This window comes from Pseudochaenichthys georgianus, chromosome 6 (genome assembly GCF_902827115.2).
Source record: "Pseudochaenichthys georgianus chromosome 6, fPseGeo1.2, whole genome shotgun sequence".
Lineage (NCBI taxonomy): Eukaryota > Metazoa > Chordata > Actinopteri > Perciformes > Channichthyidae > Pseudochaenichthys > Pseudochaenichthys georgianus.
The window spans coordinates 10,905,162-10,919,563 of NC_047508.1; the positions used below are offsets into that span (position 1 = coordinate 10,905,162).

The following is a 14,402-nucleotide window of genomic DNA, read 5'->3' on the forward strand; positions in this document are numbered from 1 at the left end:
AGGTTTACACCTTCTGTCCATATGTGCTTTTTATTTAAAACATTTGATTAACTTTTGGTTCACATTTCAATAAATTGGATTTGGATTTGCATTCCTTTCGTCCATTATTCTTACTGAAAATGTTAGATTACACATTCACATCTGACTGAAGATTGGCCCCATTTATTTGTGACGTTGCAAACTCTGCGGTACAAGGCACAAGTGATGTGAAGCTCATAAAGTGAGGCAAATATAAATAATCAGCTGATGGAGTATAAGTGTGGAAATAGTTGCATTCGATCAGCTGACTGTTTTTACAATAAAAGTAGTTTCTTAGTGTACTGGTCTTAAAATCTCATAACATCAGCTTTTAATGTTCCTCTTGGATGTTCTTCTTGACCCTCAGAGAAGGAGAAAATGTCGTGTCTTTCAGGCATGTCCTTTCCTAACAAAAATTACAGGAAACATAAAACATATTATTGCAGAACAAGTGTGTTATTTATGAAAGCGGTGTGTTTGTGTGTTTAGGGGCTGTAGATACTTTGTAATTGTAATGTTTTTTCTTTATTTCAACAGTGAGCTATAAACACAATCAGATTATGAATGAATAGTATGAAGTTCATCAACATTGAAATGTATGTTATTATCAAAATAATATTGAACAGTTACATAATGTAGTGCAACTGTAGAAGCTTGCTCTGTTGTCTCACTGAAAGAATAACTTTTACCACGTTTTTTACAGACAATATTGAGAGATAAATAGTAGCATTTCACACTATGTGTTAAATATCTTTGCCTTCAATACATTAAATTAGAAAGCTTGTTAACATCTAAATGTAACTTTTTGCATGGAAAAACCCCTCAACTTAACTGATGTGTAGGTGATCTAGTATTTAGTATTGTTTAATGGAATGTATATCAGTGTATTCAAGTCAATACTTCATTTATTTAAACCAATATCTTTCTTGATTCTTTGTACAGTATAAAAAAAGAGTATTTGTACCTGTGCTGAAGTTCACCGCTGTGAGGAGTCCAGTTCTGTCTCTCACTCTCTGGTCCAGCCTGTCTGCATCACCTGGACACCTTAAACAAACAGATATATATGTAAAGTACCATGTGTACAAACAATATAACTGATTCTCTTCTGTTGAACATGTTGGATTGTGTATTGTCCGAGTCTGGGTCCTTTTTATTTTACTGTAACTTTGGAAGTTGTGTTACCAATGCTTACTGTTTATTTGATACCCATTTGGTAATGCAATTATTAAAAACAACACGGTTTGGGTTCGTTCTTCAGATGACTGTGACGTTAACGTGTAAGCTCAATAATGAACTCCAGCTCAACTAACCATATTGTAATATCTAACTAATCATCTTGAAATATGACATTAATAATTGTAATATGCACACATCTTATTGTGAGGTTAATTTCACATACACTACTTAAATTAACCTTAGCGATGCATACAGTTCCTCCTACATAATAAAATATCTCTAAGTTACAAGGATGACCTTATTTTATCAACCTCAAACAGAAGCCGTTTGTTCTACAGTATTATCCCACTTAACGTCTATTTCGTTTTAACCTTTATATATACAGTCTATTATTTTAACTTGGAGGCTACAATTAGCATAGTTAGCACCGATATAGCTACCACTCGCTACACGCTAACCCAAGCCTTAACATTCATTACGTAGCTGATTAGAATCATTAACACATAAATAAAGCACTCGAATTTCACTTACCGCAAAACCGCATTCATGCACCGTCTGTTTTAACCGCAGAGCGAGTCACAATAGTCCGATATATAAGCATGAAGAACAAATAACCACCGCCGGCTTCAAGTTGTGTTTCCTGGATGAACTGAGCAGGCAGAGTCCCTGTAGCTAGCTTCACGGAGCAGCTAGCAGAGAGACAAGAAGCTAACAGCGGCAGGCACTTGACCGAGCCGTCACTCAATGTCACCACGCCCTAATTTATGCAAAAACATTAAGACCTAATATAAATAAAAGGGTCGTGTTAGAAAACAATTTACTCACAGATCCATAATCATGAAGGTGGAATCTAACTATATCGATAATAAAATGTATGGAGCCAGGATTAGAAACATGTTTTTTTCTGCTGTAAAATTGGGCATTTTATGGAAATTGCTTCTTTCTGCAGCCATCGCCTATCGGCCAATATATGAACTGCAGTGTGTGGCACTTCCGTATTGGCGTCCCGGCTATTCCCCAGAGTTTGCCGCTTGAGAGGAACACAGTGGCGGAGGAAATGCCTCAATGTCAATGGGGGTACATGAGCCAACCACCTTAGGTACAAAGGCAGGGTTGGGCTTCAGCAACACTCTCATTTGCCCCGGGGCAAACTGAGTGCATGAAGGATGTACAGAGAGTGCATGAATGTCACTGACTCGCTTGGCAGATGCCAGAGCCAGTAACAACACTGTCTTCAGTGACAGGTGTTTCATGTCAGCTTCTTCCAGGGGTTCAAATGGAGGTTGAGTGAGCCTATCTAAAACCACTGCCAGGTCCCATAAGGGCACCAGTGACCTGGAAACAGGGAGGAGCCTGCGAGCCCCTTTCATAAAACGGCAGACCAAGGGATGTTGGCTAGCCGTCTTTCCCTCAAAACCCACATGGCATGCAGCAATAGCAGCCAGGTACACTTTGATCGTAGAGAAAGCTCTGTGTTTATCAATCAGGTCCTGTAGAAATGATAGAATCACCCCGACAGGACTTTAAAAAGAGATGTGTCCTTTTTGAAGGCACCACTCCTCAAACACCCTCCACTTACAGTCATAGAGGGACCTGGTGGAGGAAGCTCTCGCACTCTGAATAGTGTTTATCACCTTCTGAGGGAGTCCCACTGTATTCAGGTTATACCACTCATGGGCCAGGCCCATAGTGCCAAGCGCTCTGGGTGTGGGTGAAAAATCGCCCCCCCCCGCCTGAGACAGTATGTCCCTGCGTAGCGGGAGCTGCCACGGCTGCCCGCACAGCAGCTGATATATCTCCGCCAGCCAGTACATTGCAGGCCAGTGTGGAGCTATTAGGATCAGTGTGTGGCGTTGTTCTCTCACTCTGGCCAGAGTTGGGGGTATCAGAGCCAGGAGTGGGAATGCGTACAGAAGGACCGGAGGCCAAACGTGCGCGAGCGCGTCCACGCCTAACGGTGCGTTTAAATCGCGCATTGAAAAGAACAGCTGACATTGAGCGTTTTCTTTTGATGCGAACAGATCCACCGCGGCCTGGCCGTAACGCACCCACAGCTGACTCACAATTATTGGATGTAGAGTCCAGTCTGCATATAGTGGTGCACCTCTGGACAGCAGATCTGCCCCGAGGTTCATCACTCCTGGTACGTGCGTCTCAGAGAGAGGAGACGTCCGCAGCTCCATAAGATCAGTTTGCGTGCCAGCATGTGTAACTGGAGAGAACGCAAACCCCCTTGGCGGTTTATATACGATATTGTGGTCGTGTTGTCTGTCCTCACGAGGACATGATGTCCTCTGAGAAAAGGCAGAAAGCGTTTCAGGGTGAGGAACACCGCTAAAAGCTCAAGATAATTTATGTGTGACCATTGGAGGTCTCTGCTCCAGAGACCCCTCACAGGTCGACCTTCGTATATACCCCCCCAGCCCGTCAGACATGCGTCTGTGGTGACCACCTTCCGCGATAGGACAGCACCCATAGGCACGCCCCATACTAGAAAAGTTGGGTGCAGCCAGTGGCGCAGTGCCATTACGCATTTCATAGTGACCATCACTCTCCGCGCGCCATGACGCACGGGGTCCAGTCTGAGGGCAGCTACCCAGCGCTGAAACTCCCTCATGTGTAAGCGTCCCAGTCGTACCACCAGGATGGCTGACGCCATGAGCCCCAGTAACCGCAGACATGATCTGAAGAGAACATATTTGCGTGGCTGGAAATGAGCAAGGCAAGCCCTGAAGGCTTTCACTCTCTGCTGACAGGTGGGCTGTAATGGGCACCGAATTCAGGCATAGGCCCAGGAAGAGTACAGTCTGGGCTGGGGACAACATGCTCTTTTCTGTGTTTATTACGAAACCCAGGTTGAGCAGGTGTTTTACGAGGACATTCGTCTGCGTAATAGCCTCTTGCTCCGACTGTGCGAGAAGGAGCCAATCGTCCAGATAAGTTGCCAGACGAATACCCTGTTGTCTTAACGGGGCTATCGCGGCTTCCGTACACCGTACAAACACTCGTGGGCTGAGAGAAGGACCGAAGGGAAGTACTCTGTACTCGTAACAGACACCCTGAAAGGCGAACCTCAGATATTTCCTGTGTGGATAATATACTGGGACGTGGAAATACGCGTCTTTCAGGTCGACTGATGTGAACCAATCGTTTTGGCGCACGAGACGCAACAGAGATGTGTGAGTGAGCATTCTCAATTTGTATCTTTTGAGATATTTGTTCAGAGCCCTCAAATCTAGTATAGGCCGAATCCCGTTCCCTCCCCATTTGGGAACGAGGAAATACTTGGAATAAAAGCCGCTCTGACTCTGTTCGGAGGGTATTATAGATATAGCCTTCATGTCTAGTAGCGAGAGGATCTCTTGCTCTAGAATATGGGCCGACTCTCCCCGGGCTTGCGAATGCAGAATGCCCGAAAAGTGAGGGGGGGTGACAGCGAATTGGAGTCTGTAACCCCGTGTTATTGTCTTGAAAACCCAAGTGAGCATCCTCCACTTTTCGCTTCTCAAAGCGAGTGGAGATGTCACATCTCTGTCGTCTGCCCTCTGTGTCTTTATTTGTTGTGTTATGGGGCCCTCTAGTGTCTGAACACGGTGGTACCCCAGGTTGACAACCCCGGTCGACACTGCGCATGCGCGTGGCGGTGATGCCTTCACAGCCCCGTCCATCATCCGCCTTCTGAGAGAGGTAGCAGCCACTCTTAGAAGGGGGGTAGACGTCAGACTGTTTATTGTTTTTATTGTCTTTCTTTTCATTTTTATTGACTGCGCCCTTGGCTTTAAGCCTGGAAACGACAGTGGAAAATTATTTATTAAAAGACAATAGTGATGACATGTGTTTGTGTGACTTAAACGAGCAGCGGAGCTTGCTGTCGTTGATGTTAAGTCCATTTCCCTCATGGCGCGAACTTGAAGATGACGTTCTGACATCACTCGAGGCGGCGGGAAGATGGGGGCATGGTTGCACCCCGGAAACACATGAGCATCTAACACTGGAATGTGTTCTGGAGCTGGAGAACAGGGAACTTCCAGCTCCTTTATCGAGGAGAGGAGGCTGTCAGGCCGCCCTCTTCTTCTTCCTCGTCTGGTGGCTGAAAGTCTGGGCCGGCTGTTCGTGAGCGGCTGCTGCCGGAACCGGAGACTTTCTTGGCCAGCTCGTCCTCGCCTCGTGTCTTCTTCGAAGCTAGAGCGTAGCCAAATATGCCCTCGGGAACAATAGGCATGTCCAAGACGTCCTCTTTTTCCCGGTCTGGAAGGTTCGTCAGGGTAAGTCACCTGGCTCTCTCCTGTACCACCATTATCCCCAGTGCTTTGCCCGTGGCTTGGACTGCACAGCGCTGCACAGGGAGGCAAATGTCCGTGATCGCTGCGATTTCGTCCCACACGGCAGGCTCAGGTTTGATCGTCATGTCCTCGCAGAGCTCCGCCTGGTACGCGGTCAGCAGCGAGGAGACGTTGAGCGCCCTGGCGGACAAAGCTGCGGCTTTATAGGCTCGTTCGGTCATTGCTGACTGGAAGCGGTCTGCCTTTGCTGGTAGCGTGGGGTTCCTGCTCGGTGACGAAGCCAGCCGCGGTTGGAGGTGGGCTGCCACCAGCGGTTCCATGGGCGGCATGCAGAGCAGGCCGAGCTTCTCCATGCCGACACAGTCCAAAGAGGAGGCACCCTGGATTGGGGCCTTGTTGCTGAAAGGGCGGTCTCTCCACGAGAGGCATCCTCTTCATCCTCCTCCATATAATCCAGCTGTAGGACATCCTCCGCGGGTGGAACCACGGTGAGGTCCAGCTGGGAGCCCCAGCTTGACACAGCGCGGGGCTCCGCTCTCGCGGCTCTTGCCGCCACCGGGCCCCAGCCTGTCACGGCGTGGGGCTCCGATTCTGCGGCTACCGCCGTTGTTGAGCACCAGCCTGACACAGCGCGGGGCTCAATCTCCGCGGCGGTCTCCACCATGTCCCGATTGCCGGCCGGCGAATCAACGGACATGAAGGGGTCCCGTCCCGACAGGCTAGCTTGGCGCGCTAGCCATCGGCGGAGGCTCTTGATGGTGAAGCGGGCACAATGCCCGCACGAACCTGGGGTATCGATAGCTTCCTGGGCGTGTTCCAGCCCAAGGCAGGACGAGCAGACCTGGTATGAGTCCGTGCCCGAGATCCTAAACCCGCAGCCTCCGAGCCGAGCCTCAGAGCCTCCGACTCCTCTAGTGTGAGGGAGAGAAGGGTCCATCCTCGTTTGCCGGGGTGTCGGCGCGGAGGGACAAGCTAGTAACAGGTATGTTACCGGAAAAAAATTCAACCTTATCGTTATTCCGAAAGGAAAAAACGACGGGGTAGATTTTTCTTTAAAAAATATTAACTGGTGTGTTAATATCTTTCTTATCTCCGTCTCCTCTGGTGTGAGGGAGAGAAGAGTCCGTCCCCGCTCGCCGTAGTGTCGGCGCAGAGGGATAAACTAGCAACATGTATGTTACTGTTTGAAGAAAAAAATCAAACCTTACCGTTATTTCGAAAGAAAAAACGGCGGGGCAGATTACAATATTAACTGGTGTGTTAATATTTGTTCAATTCTTCTGCAAAGCAAAAAAGTAACCCGCAAGCGCCCGTCGACCGAATGTTAGCTTGGGTTCAGTCTGTGGACCGTTAAGCTAGCCCGGCTACTGATATTCGAGATGTGCTCTGAAGCGAGAAGAGGTGTTTGAATGGCGCTGCGACGTAGCGCAAGCTACTTAAAGGGTGGGTGGATTCCCTGACGTAGACGACAAGATCACCAGCCAATCAGGATTGGCGTAATGAGATTGATGCTTCTGTTTGCATACGCGTTGAGGCGCATCCCATAGTGAGACATCGAACGGAGTGTTATGAATGAGAACTCAGAGCCTACAGACATTAGTGTCTGCAGCTTTTAAAATATTGACTTCTCAGTCATGTGATTAGTTTTTACACTTTTTTGTTTCTGGGTGACCCCAATCTTATAAAACCCATTTGTTATAATTTGGTACATCAGAGCAATAAAAGAAGAACAGTATCTGTCTCTGAAGCATAGCATGTTTTTCACTCCAGGTGACGTACCCAGTGCGAGTCTTCTACCTGCTGGGCGTGGAAACTCTGATTGTGACAAACGCAGCGGGGGGGCTCAATGGTAGCTATGAAGTTGGAGACATCATGCTCATTAAGGATCACATCAACATGCCAGGCTTTGCAGGGCAGAATCCGCTCTGTGGGCACAATGATGATAGGTACAGCAGCACAAACACAAAATGAAACAACATCTGTCTTTGTTGAGTGATATTTATACATTGCAATGTCTGTCCAGGTTTGGAGTGCGTTTCCCTTGCATGTCTGATGCCTACGACCGCGAGCTGGGCGCTCTGGTCAAGCAGACGGCAAAGGAGCAGGGCTGCGACAGCTTCCTGCAGGAGGGAGTTTACTGCATGCTGGCTGGACCGGCATACGAGACTGTTGCAGAGTGCAGAGCCCTGCAGATGCTGGGGGCTGATGCTGTGGGTGAGTACAGCTCTCTGCTCACTTAAGGAATACTGATGCGTTGTGGGACCTCCTGTTAACAGTGCACCTACAACAGCTTACTAGGGATATTCAAATCAATATGAATTCATTAATCTGATAAGAACAGATAATGTGCTCTAAACAGATACACTGTACACATCCTTTACATTTTGTAGAAGTATTCCCCGTAAGCAGGCAGCATGACTTAATTTCCCTAAATATAAACAAAAAGGCTATAGTTATAAATATTATTCCTATTATGAGTATGATATTGTAATATACAATACTACACTATGCAGTACTATACTATAAATTACTAAACTGTATGGTGCTATACTATGCAGTACTATGTGTTACTAAACTATAACATACAATACGTTACTATACTATTTTATGCCATATTATACTATACTATACAGTACTAAACTATACTCTGGATACTATACTATGTTATTCTTTGTTATATTATATGCTATGCTATGCAATGCTATGCTATGCTATACTATACAATACTATACTATTTAATACTATAATATACTATGATGTGAGTGTACCTCTAACAGAGCTCTCCTCTCTGCAGGTATGAGCACGGTGCCAGAGGTGATGGTGGCGCGTCACTGTGGCTTGCGCGTCTTGGGTCTGTCCCTCATCACCAATAAGGTGGTGACAGAATATGACAGCACAGAGAGGGCTAACCATGAGGAGGTGCTGAAGACCACCGAGCGCAGAACCCAGGACCTCCAGAGGCTCATCAGCCACCTCATCACCAATATCTAGTCCCTTCAGCCTCTAGTACCTTTAAGTAATCGGTGACTCATCTTAGCTTTGAATAAAGGGTAACAATAAGGTGCAGATGATGAACTGGGCAAGAATGTGAGTGTACAGTAGTTATAGTTTTGGTTAACTGGGGGAGTGAGGGAGAGGGCTTTAAGAGCAGAGTAAAAAGAAGAATGGCAATTGTAAAAGCTTGAAATGTGCACAGAATTTGCCGAATGTTGACACGTGTCTACTTTGCTCTCAGTGCAAGATGTTCAAAACCCTGGATATTGTCCCATGAATTACATTCATGGAGGCCTTATAGAATATATTTCTGACAGCAGACTCAATTTTGATTTACAAAGCTATCATTTCTAAAACTTGGCCAATGAGCCGTTAATCTAAACGTTTTAACAGAAAGCAAGGATTGGCTTTACTATGTTTTTACGTTTTGTTTTTTGTTTTGTTTTGCACTACCATACCCTCCGAGGAATATAATGAGAATAGGCGAGAGATTACCAGACATCTACATAAATAAGATATCCGAACTGTGAAGAACCGATGTTTGAAGATAGTTTGAGTTAAACCACGGGTGGAAAAAAATCATAGTTTCAAGAAGAGTTGCTCAACAATAAGTGGAACATAAATCATGAAACCTGGAAACCTGATTTAGGATAAAGTAATTTCCTGAGTGTCTCTAAAACCTGTAGGTGACATAATGACTTTTGTTGTGTGTTCCAAATATGGGGCAAAGCCTGCGAGCTAGTTCAGGCAGTCAACTCGAGCACTATGCTGCATTCATACATAACGCCCCTTGTCACTCTACAACCAACCAAACAGAGTCTCCTTAATATGCCGCTCTATTTATCCTGCCAGATCTCTCTCCATGCATTGCCTGCCCCACCACCACCCCAGCTTCCACCTGTCACCAAACTCAACTATATGCTGCTTCTAATACACATGTTAAAGAAACACGTGAGTTGTCTGACTGAACCACTATTGTGGTGGTTACTGATTATAGTATAGCATTCCCTTATTTAAAACGACCATGTTCTCATATATCCCAGTTCATGGATCAAAAGGAATACTGCGGTGGGCCCCACCGGTATGTATTTCTACCCTGCATTATTGCTGCAGGGTTGTTTGGGTTTTCCCTTTACGGTACTTCCTGTTATGGTTATACTGGCAGCATAGTGAAACCTCTCTGATGGCTGATATTTAATCACAAAACATTATAATTAATATAATATATATGTATGGTAAGTTTATGCTGCTCACTACTAGTCAAAACATAAAAACCTTGAGAAATAATTGTGACATGGCCGTTTTTATGATCATTTTCTTAATTACGACTCAGCGAAATGTTTTTTTGTTTTATCTTAACTGGGTCATTGAATGAAATGGGCCGGAGAATCGGAGCAGCGGGAGCGGTATTGCAGTCGCTTTACCGCACCGTTGTGACGAAAAGGGAGCTGAGCCGGAAGGCAAAGCTCTCTGTCTACCGGGCCATTTTCGTTCCTACCCTCACCTATGGTCATGAAGGATGGGTCATGACCGAAAGAACGAGATCGCGGATACAAGCGGCCGAGATGGGTTTCCTCCGCCGGGTGGCTGGTGTCTCCCTTAGAGATAAGGTGAGAAGTTCGGTCATCAGGGAGGGACTCGGAGTTGAGCCGCTCCTCCTTCGCGTCGAAAGAAGCCAGTTGAGGTGGTTCGGGCACCTAGTTAGGATGCCACCTGGGCGCCTCCCTAGGGAGGTGTTCCAGGCACGTCCAGCTGGGAAGAGACCAAGGGGTAGACCTAGGACCAGGTGGAGGGATTATATCTCTTCGCTGGCCTGGGAGCGCCTTGGGATCCCCCAGTCAGAGCTGGTTGATGTCGCCAGGGAAAAGAAAGTTTGGGGCTCTCTGCTGGAACTGCTACCCCCGCGACCCGACCACGGATAAGCGGGAGAAGATGGATGGATGGATGGGTCATTGAATGATACCCTCCATATTTGTTGTATCAGCAAATTGCTGTATGTCTTATTTGCCTTAAGTGAGAGCAATGCATGAAACTACCACCTATCAATGCATCATGGACTAGCTTAAGACACTGCACTATGCGTTTCCCTTGAATTATTGGTGCACAATGCACATATAGAAGAAACTTCTCCAGTACTGTCTGAGAAGTTAATCCGCATGATCAAAAATGCTAATAAGAGAGAATATGGAATAATTATTGGGAACAAATAGTATTAACTGGCACCTGATTCCTTTATTTTGTGATTGATTGTTATAAAAAATGCACAATACATAGTTATTTTAGCTATACAAGTGAATATATATATATACTGGGATCAAATCAAAGGTCTTTATTTTTTAAGTAGACAAATTATGTATTTTAAATCATGTATTATATATATGTATTATGAGAAATTATGGCATGACAAATAAAATGACATTTTTGGCTGAATCAGTTTCTGAAACATTATTATCTGAAGGAAATACCTAATGTAATGGCTAATCTGGTCAAGCAGTAGTGATGTATGAAGGCTTTTCTTGGGTGGATTGCATGTGTTTTATTTGTACAGCAAGAGACCGCAGTACTGTAATATCAGGGAGGGCTATAATACAGGTACGCAGTTTTCAATCTCCCCTGCGTTGATCTGGAACCTGCTGCCAGGTCCCCTTGACCATCTCATTCATTAGTGCTGCAAAGGCCAGAAAAGTCCTACATCAGCAGTCTCCCTCTTAGACCATTTGTTTTAGTCTTCACATCAAGATGCTAATGGAAGAAGTCTTAAAGGGGGATTTCCATTTAGAGTGAATTCGAAATGTAAAATCTGGATCTGCTCCATACACAATAAAATAGGGAAACTCATAAGTCACATACCGGTAATTCATTTTTGAGATGCTACAGCATGCTCACTGTATGGGCACAACTCCAAATGGTGCATTCTGTATTCACTAGACCAAATAACCACTGATACTGTGTTAATACTGTTCAGATTAGAATCTAATAAAGGATTAACCCAATATGTGTCAATTTATTTTCATACCAATTGTTGGTGCTTTCAAATAAAAACGTTCAAATGACACTTGGATGCTGGTATTTTCTGTTGTGGATGAGTTCATATTTGTGTTTGTGTGTGAAAGAGGGAGTATGAACTGAGAGGTTATGTCCCCAGACGCAATCAGTTTGGATGTTTTCAAGGAAAAAAGGAGTTTCTCTCAGCGATAATGATGATCAGTGAAGAGGGTGATATGTGCGAAAAGCAAGGAGATAAAAGAGAAACACTCACACACACATCCACTCTCTTTTCCCTCCCTCAATCCTTCACTTTAAGCACACCTCAAACAGACGAAGATGCTGTGAGATTGAGATGAAGTGGAAATGGCTGTTCCGTGCCCAGCTTTTTCTCTGTTACATAATTCATCTACATACAGCCTAGAGGTACAGCCCCACTGTGGGGCTGAAATATTAATACAAATGAACCAGGCAGCTCAACAACACAAACACAACACCTTAACTGGGCTGGTTTGTAGTCGCACACATCAACGCAGATGCCTCACAACTCCGAAAATTGAGTTGTCTACAAAGATATGGGTGTAGGATGCAAATAGCAGGCTCTCTGCTTTGAATGGAAGGAAGTGGTGGAGCAGACGCACATATGAAGACAGACGATAGGAGTGACTAAAGAGAAAAAGAGAGGAGAAAGAAGTGTGTTTGAGTCGGCAGTCCCCGCAGGCTGGCGACAGGCCTCGTCTGTAATGTAATGTTGTCGCCGTGCCAACTGAGAGCCAAAGCCAGCTATTGATTATTATAGGGTGCAAAGAGAAGCTGAGGAAATAGAGCGGGACAGCTTTGCTGAGTTTACACTCTTAAACACTGTAACACACACAAGCTGTTCTTATGCATGCACTGTCATGTAGGCTACCTGATCTCACACAGTATGTGAGATAGCAGTGCTACTGTTAGTGAATGTGACTTTTTACAAGTGTACGAAATAGCATCAATAAGGGAATGTCTCCGCTGACTTTCACACGCTGCCTCCAACAGGAGTCGGGTGCCAGCGGTGTGTCAGCATTGTACTGGACCAGCATGCAGAGCGGATCTGGAAAATGACTTCTGCAATTTAGGGGAAAAGTGACAGTTCAAGTTCAACAATGCATCCTTATGCATGAGGGTGACAACTTGGCTTGGTCTGGATCATCTTAATCATTAGCCTACACTGGGTACGATTAAAGAAACATTATTAAAATAGCTTCAGTTTACCATAGGCTAATAATTTATGTAACAGTCGAAAATCATATATTTTAAAAGCAACCATTCAACATTGTTATTGTTGGACATACAGAATCAACTGGCAATATACAGTAATTGATATGATTCATATAGCATATTTGTGTTACAGTTGCTGATAAAGCCCAAGACTGATAGCTTCCTGATACTGTTTTGCGGGGACGTGTGAGCATTACAGAATGGAGAATGATAGTAACCAAGAAAGCACAGTTACATAGTAATTCAAATGTTTCTGTTTGGAAACAAAGCATGTAATATTATTTCATAAGCTTTGGAGTGTTTCCCCTGATTGCAGTCTTTATATTGCCTCCTGGTGCCAGCTACTTACGTAATGTGATTCATTTTCTACTCATTTAACTTTAGGAAAAAGCATTTAGAGACATTTTCCTCAGGAGATGATATCAAGAAAATGAATGCTAAAGTTGCTTTGAGCTTGTTGGATCTGTTTGTTACATGTTTGTTCAGCAGGATAATCTCCACATGTAAAAAAAGTGTTCCGATTTTTAAAATGTAAATGCAATTGCCAGAAGTAAAAAGCTAGTGTTAGGTACATCTCCACCGCTAAGCTAAAGGTGGCTAATGTTGACATGGTGACGATAAGCAGTTTTAGCCACTTGTTAGCAACTGATGTTTTTACGACATGTAAAAGCGTGAGGGGGGTTTTTACAGACGTATTTTATGTACGGAGGCTCAGTCACTGGTACATGTTCATTTATAAAGCCATGTTGGGTAAACTACCTTTTTATATCTGCTCTCTGATCTCTCGACGAATTGAAAGTACGTATTGCCTGAGATCTCATGATGTTGTTTTATTAAATGTGCCAAGTGCTAGGACTGTCTTAGGGAAGAAAGCTTTTAGTTGTGCAGCTCCACTAACTTGGAACAGTCTGCAAACCTGTTTAAAACTGAGCACTTTGGTTCCCCTGCATCACTTTAAAACTCGGCTGGGTGACATGCTGTGTGATACTCATGGTACCTGTCACTGTGAATAAAGTTTGTAAACTGTACCCTGTACATTATGTTGTATGTCATCCTTATTGTTGTTCTGTTGTTTTTATGTTACATGTGTAACTAATGTCCTGCAGGTCACCCTTGAAGAAGAGATCTTTTGATCTCAAGGGGCTTTCACCTGGTTAAATAAAGGCTACAAACAATGTTGTTGAACAATATGTAAAAATCTATCCTTAAATATTTGTTAACCAAAGAGCTTTCAGGCATCTATCCAAAATATTGCGCTGCCACTAGTGGCAAAACAAATTATGATTGAAATGTACTTGAACTGTTATCATGTTAGGTAGAATGATTTTGAACAAAACCAACTATTGATAATTGTCTATGTGGGGTTAAGTGTACTTGTTACATACTAACTAACATTAATTAATAATGACACATCCATTTGTCCTTGTCTTGACCTGTGAGTAAATTGAAAAATATAATTCATTTTCTTTTTGTTTTAAAATATGCCTTTAAACAGATTCCATCAACAGCAAGATTATGCTTCTAGGGATACTTGCCCTCCTGCTCATTACAGTCTTATGGCTTCATCCTGAATATTATCGTCTTTTGAAATAAATGAGATGAAGACATGTATGAGTATTTTTTTCATCATCATTCTCCTAATAGAATCTGTGGCTTTGCCTAACCCCTCTGCAGCACTGGCCATTAATGAAA

At 44.2% G+C, this 14,402-nt stretch overlaps 1 protein-coding gene across 1 annotated transcript in view; it reads left to right on the forward strand.

Moving 5' to 3' along the window:
• Positions 1–11,526, forward strand: part of pnp6 (purine nucleoside phosphorylase 6) — a 28,401-nt gene extending 16,875 nt beyond the window's left edge. Inside the window, exons 4-6 of the mRNA XM_034085020.2 lie at positions 7,248–7,423; positions 7,501–7,691; positions 8,272–11,526. Coding sequence (XP_033940911.1) covers positions 7,248–7,423; positions 7,501–7,691; positions 8,272–8,468 — 564 coding nt within the window. The 3' untranslated portion in view covers positions 8,469–11,526. The remainder of the gene's footprint in view (positions 1–7,247; positions 7,424–7,500; positions 7,692–8,271) is intronic.
• The last annotated feature ends 2,876 nt before the right edge of the window (positions 11,527–14,402 follow it).